The sequence below is a fragment of the Nanorana parkeri genome, unplaced genomic scaffold, assembly GCF_000935625.1.
Source record: "Nanorana parkeri isolate BGI_ZX_2015 unplaced genomic scaffold, ASM93562v1 scaffold573, whole genome shotgun sequence".
NCBI lineage: Eukaryota > Metazoa > Chordata > Amphibia > Anura > Dicroglossidae > Nanorana > Nanorana parkeri.
In genome coordinates this window covers 34,318-40,294 of record NW_017306841.1, presented here as the reverse complement: position 1 = coordinate 40,294, position 5,977 = coordinate 34,318, and the positions used below count along the sequence as shown (strand labels likewise).

The window sequence follows — 5,977 nt, the reverse complement described above, 5'->3', positions numbered from 1 at the left end:
GAAAAGCTGCAGACTGATGAGTGCATCTCTCTGTCACTCAGTTCTCCTCCTATTAGCACATTCCTTATTAGAGCATGAGCCCTGCAATATAACTGATTGGCCCTTTGTGCTGCTTCTCCCTCTATCACCCTGAGCTTTGGTGTAGAGGGATTACAAGAGGTGGATACCAAGTCAAATGTAAGTACTTGCACTGCTTACATTACAAAAAATACATTTAAATACAGATCTGTATCAGTTTGTGCCTGCAATATCTGGCCGGAGTTCAGTCTAAGCATTTCTAGGCTGTCAGGTTTTGAAGCACCACCTCCACATTTCTTTGGTCTATTTTCTGATTACTGAATTAGCCAAATGTGTATTGGTACTGCTGAAAAGGTTGAGCTGCAACCTTTACAGGAGTCCAGACACAGTACAGCTGTTGTTTTTTTCCTTCAAAATGTACAAACAAGGTTATTTATTACAGCAGAGCAATAAGCAATGATTTATGACGTGAACTAACCTATGGAAACCAAGCCTATTTCACATATCTTCAGTTTGGAACTCTCACAAGCATTAAAGTTGATGATTACATTCTTTTTTATGAGTCACCACACTTTGAACTTTGTTCTTTATCTTACCATCCAGGTCTCTGTGCTTTTCATCAAAAGATTTCTTGTATTGCACATTGCATGGTAGTGGAGCAATCATTCTATACTACAAACACCTTTCATTGTGTCTAATGGTCAGAATAATATATTTCTGACAAATAAGGATTAAACCTGTACGAAGTGAATATCTGACAGACTATAGATTGGAAGCAAATGCATGGCCACGTGTACATAGGGGAAAGGTTTAAAGACTGTGCATTAGTATTATCACATGGTGTACATGAAGTTGTGCCTATGGCTAGTTTATATGCAGAAGACATGGTGGCTACATAGGTGGCCCATTTGCTTACAACTCTGGGTAATGGGTTTTAAATTACACCTGAGACACCATCGGTTTGGAGTTTTATGTTCTCTTTGGACTTGTTTGCAACCCCCCCAAAAAAATATATTATTTGTTTCTATGAGAAGAGTACATCTTTGGATGTATCAGTGATCTGCAATTGTGAGCTCTGCAGGGGGCAATGACTGATGTGAATGGATCTGTGTTATTTTTAAAGCTTTGCGTCGTACATTGGTTCTATATAAATACAGGAAATAAGGATAAAGAAACAAACTTTGCTGTACTGTGTATGCACACCGTAAATGACATTTTGATTTCCACATATCTAAATGCTAAGCAAAGGCAGCCAAGTAAACTTATTTTATAAGGTAATGCAAAGTACAGTGATGATAGGTCAAGTGCACTAACCCCTTGCAACCAATCAGCTTTATGTTAACTAGTCAGACCAGTGAAAGGTGAATTGGTCTCTATGACATACTGTGCATTTTACATAATCACTACTTTGTGCCTTGTCTAACTTCATAGGTCCATTGTATTTATTCCGCTTGGAATAGCTAGTCTCAGAACTTCCAGCTGAACAACAGGCAAGAGATACATACTGGAAATCTTGGATTTTCACCGGTAACAGAATCACAGGCCTTACAGTAGTCCCTTATGTACAATGGAGTGTTGTTTGGCAAACATTTCAAAATTTCACAGTGAGCTAGTCCACTTTTCTGCTTCATTACTACTGGCAGCCATAGACAGTGCAATTGCTGCAAGCCATGCAACTGATATCACTAATGTTAATCATGTTGTACAGGGGTTGTGACGTAAGCAACATGGAGCTTGCATGAGTATTAGAAGGGCTTATTATTGTTTTCATGGATTTTCAAACACATTTGGACATTTCTGATACTGTTGAAGGATAATTTCATTTGCCCACAGAAAAAGGAACTATTATATAATTCATGTGTACCAAGATACAATGCCCCCCCACCGCAAGTTGGGTTTAAAAGTTGCAGGCGTGCAGCAAGTGCTTTATCAACCGGCAGATCTCTGAATGACCGAACTATTGCGTGCTGATGGCCAAGTCATGCAAACACAGCTTTGATTTCCACTATTAGCTGATATATACGTGTTACATGGAGAGAAAAAAAGCGAATTCTTTTTAGCATTGGAAGTACTCGTACTCAAACACATAATTTCCAATACATTAGAGGGGCTTATTCTCTTCTCTATGGACAAAGGAGAGCAATCCCTGCATGCATTGCTCAACCTGGGATGAAGATAGTTGAGGATTTTATGGTAGGAAAACAATTCAAAATGGGTAGAACTCTTGGTACAAAGATATATATCTAAGATCATCTCAGTTAAGGAACAATGTGACTAACCTATCATAAATTACACAGCAGAGAAGAAAATGTTATTGGCTGGTGAGTCATGTCCCCCTTTTAGCAGAAGGGTGCATGAAGGTGGGGTGCATAAGGTTCTCCGTAATGTAGGCCACTAGCAGGCAAATGATGACCAGCATCACGCATATGGAACCCCCAACTGCTGTCATGGCAATGACAATATCCTGCATCCCCACCGGTTCCACCACAAAGTCCACACACTCCTCCACAGACGTCCTGTTAGTGTAGAGAGTCTGTAGGCAGATCCTGTACCTGACATTATCATGGACATTGGTAAGGAGGTAGTCCCTGCAGTTGATGCCAAGCTGGACACTGTCACACTGGAAACGAGTATAAGTGCCATTCCATGAGCAGTTGATTAAAAAGCCTTTCAGGTCAGATCTATAAAGAGCGGGTGGCTGCCATTGTAGGAGGACACTGCTGTTCCTCAGCACGTTGGCCAACAAAGACCTCCCTGAACTGTGCAGCTGGCAGTTTCTTTGGTCGCAGTGGAAATCGCTAGCCATGGTCCTGAAACACAAGCTTTTGTAGTTTGCTTGGCCCTCACTGAACACTTTATAGGGGCACACAGACTCATTGGGCGATGAGCTAGGGTGGCTTACTTGCCTGGTTATATTAACCGAGGTAGTTCCTCTCCTGAAGCGCTGGACTAAAGCAGATCCTGCATTTGAAGGCTCCAACCCAGAGGATGCTAGTCTTCCCCGAGGACCAGCAGGGAGCTTTTCCCCTTCAACAGGCAGGGAGCTCCAGTCAAAGAGGCAAAGAAGCAGCAAAGGCTGAAAGGTCCCGAAATACAAACGGATCATTGTGGTTGACAGCAGATCCTGCGATGCCAGGCATAGATCTTCAGATTGGCCCAGGAGATCTTCAAGGGTTGACCCTGGATGAGAGCTCTAGATGTAGATGAAGGTCGATCTCCATGGATGTGAGTAGAGGCATGTTGTTTGGCTATCAGTAGGGCTTGCTAAGTAGCTGCAGCAGTCTCTCCATCTGTCACAAGCTGTGATGTCCCTTTGCATGTCCAGCAGCCATTAGGCAGAGCCCAGCGGATGCAGGGTAACTCCGCTCCCCAGGTGCCAGGCACAGCACGTAGCTCCAAGGTGCCAGCTTTTATAACCCGAAGCAGCCACGTTTTGGACATATTAACTTGAATTAGGTCTGCGTCTCCCCCTTGATGCTCGTTACATGCAGCGTATTCTGTGCAGCCTACCATCAGCAGCCAATAGAAACACAGTGGGATTTAACCCATGCGTTACCACCCTGCCAATGCTCTTTTCAAGATCACGTGGGATTGACAGACCATGAAACTGGCAAGACAATGGGCTCTGTCCAGACCACACATAACCTGCCCTGTAGTGCTAATTAACCTGTGTAATGCAGATTGTGGTGTCAGTGGGAAAGGTTCTATGTGGTGATCAATAGCTTCCTGCTTTGTGTAATGTGTGTGTATGAGCTGCAACATCATGAAAGAGTAGAGGAGCAGCCAGGGAGGATTATTCACACTGTGAAAGATATCCTGGGGGAAAGGTGATGTTATTAATCCTGTATATCACATTGTATGTACATGTCGGGCAGGGATCTTAATGCATTAGTTTTATTTGGTGTGGAGTTTGCTATTTTATATACAATGAAGGGAATTTATCAAAACTGGAGCAGACAAAATCTGGACACAATTAGTTCATTTGTATAACCTTGTAACACAATTCTTACTCATTGCTGTGTTTCTATACATGGGGGAGGATTCATCAAAACTGGAGCAGACACAATCTGGAGCAGCTATGCATGGCAACCAATCAGCTTCTCTCTATTCATTCTCAAATCTTAACTGAACAAACTGAACGGAGAAGCTGATTGGTTGCCATGCACAGCTGCTCCAGATTGTGTCTGCTCCAGTTTTGATGAATCCTCCCCCATGTATAGAAACACAGCAATGAGTAAGAATTGTGTTACAAGGTTATACAAATGAACTAATTGTGACACATTATTTGATTGTACAGTTATTTTACATAGTTACATAGTATTTGAGGTTGAATAAAGATATTAGTCCATCAAGTCCAACCTATTAGGATCTCTTTCTAGGAGTACCTGTACCCCTGTATATGACGGTCCCTTAAGAAATCGTCCAAACGTTTCTTGAATAATTCCACATTCTTTGCTGAAATCACCGCTTGTGGCAGTGAGCTCCAGACCCTAACTGATCTTACTGTGAAGAACCCCCTTCGCCCCTTGTGCTGGAATTTTTTTCCCACCAATTTTAGGTGGTGGCCTCTAGTTTTTGTAATGGAGTTAATTTTAAACAGTTTATCGCTAATGTTGTTACCACCATTAAACATTTTGTACATGGAAATCATATCCCCCTTAATCTCCTCACATCCAATGTGAACATGTTTAAATTTAGTAGCCTTGTCTCGTAGCTCTGGTCCTCCATACCCCTAATTAGTTTGGTTGCCCTCCGCTGGACTTTTTCCAACTCAAGGACATCTTGTCTTAGTACTGGTGACCAGAACTGGACCGCGTACTCCAGTAGAAATAAGCATCTGCTGGGTTGAAATTGGCAATCTCTGGGGTACTCTTTCTATACACTATGGCAGATTAACCCTCTTAGTAGAGTCATCAGTTAGATTGAACTTGATGGACATGTGTCTTTTTTTCAGCCTGACTAATGTATGTAACTATCACTTTAAACATTGAAGTAGTATTAAACTATTAATCTGTTTGATGAATCTAGATCAAACAAATATACATTGCCCTGTAAAGCATTTCTTTATATTTTTACCCAAATGGCTTACAGTCATTATGTTTCCAAACAGCTCCAACTCAGCATGGCTTACCTGAACTTCCTGTCAAGTACAAGATCACTAGGGACAGAACAGTCTCCAGCAGTTGTCCATCTACCACCTTAGAGAAGAGAAAAGGAAGGAGAGCAGAGTGCTTTGCCTTGCTGTGTCTGTGTGCTTGTGGAGACACACACTACTAGCACACACAAGGGTGGCTCAATAGGACCCTGCAAGGGGAAGGAGCCACCATAATACAGGTTAGCAGGACCAGTGCTTAGGGGACCAGCTGATTCTGCAGGAAATGAAAACTTTTAAACATCAAGAAGCTGCATCCATTGGAAGTGATTTAATCAGCCTTTCAAATAGCTCAAAAACCTTTTGACTTTAATATTACTTTAACATTAGTCAACACGGTGTTAATGTTTAGTTAAAGTGATCACTGTTCTGAGAGGTTAATATGCCAAAGTATATAGAAAGAGTACCCCAGAGATTGCCAGTTGCAACCCAGCAGATGCTTATTTCTAAATAAAAGTTGCATTAGATAAATGTTATCAATATGTGTTAACATTTTAAAACATTTGTTTCAATGTATAGTTTGTAATTATAAGTGTACACAGGGACAGCTGTAATTGGTGATAACATCTGATAAACTCTTCTTTCAGCTTAGCAGTGCTACACAATGATTGTGCTTTACTGGTCCTTTTCACAGTGCAAGTCTATGAGCTGGCCAACCTTTGCCAAGGTAGCACTAGTTAGCCTTATGTGCCCCCCCGGGATATCACAAGTTGAGCTCCACTGATCTAGGCAAACTAACTATGGGGGGAATTTATCAAAACTGGGGAAGAGATGACCTGGAGCAGTTGCCCATAGTAACTAATCAGT

General features: G+C 41.8%; 1 protein-coding gene across 1 annotated transcript; it reads right to left on the bottom strand.

The window, feature by feature from the left end:
- Window positions 1-2,292: 2,292 nt before the first annotated feature.
- On the bottom strand, window positions 2,293-3,536 carry FNDC10 (fibronectin type III domain containing 10). The gene has a single exon (XM_018562357.1). It carries the CDS (start codon window positions 3,122-3,124, stop codon window positions 2,345-2,347), a length of 780 nt encoding a protein of 259 aa, XP_018417859.1. The 5' UTR covers window positions 3,125-3,536; the 3' UTR covers window positions 2,293-2,344.
- Window positions 3,537-5,977: the final 2,441 nt, after the last annotated feature.

Excerpts from the sequence above, each read along its gene's own strand:
- FNDC10 (XM_018562357.1), bottom strand. The coding sequence starts at position 3,124 with ATGATCCGTTTGTATTTCGGGACCTTTCAGCCTTTGCTGCTTCTTTGC.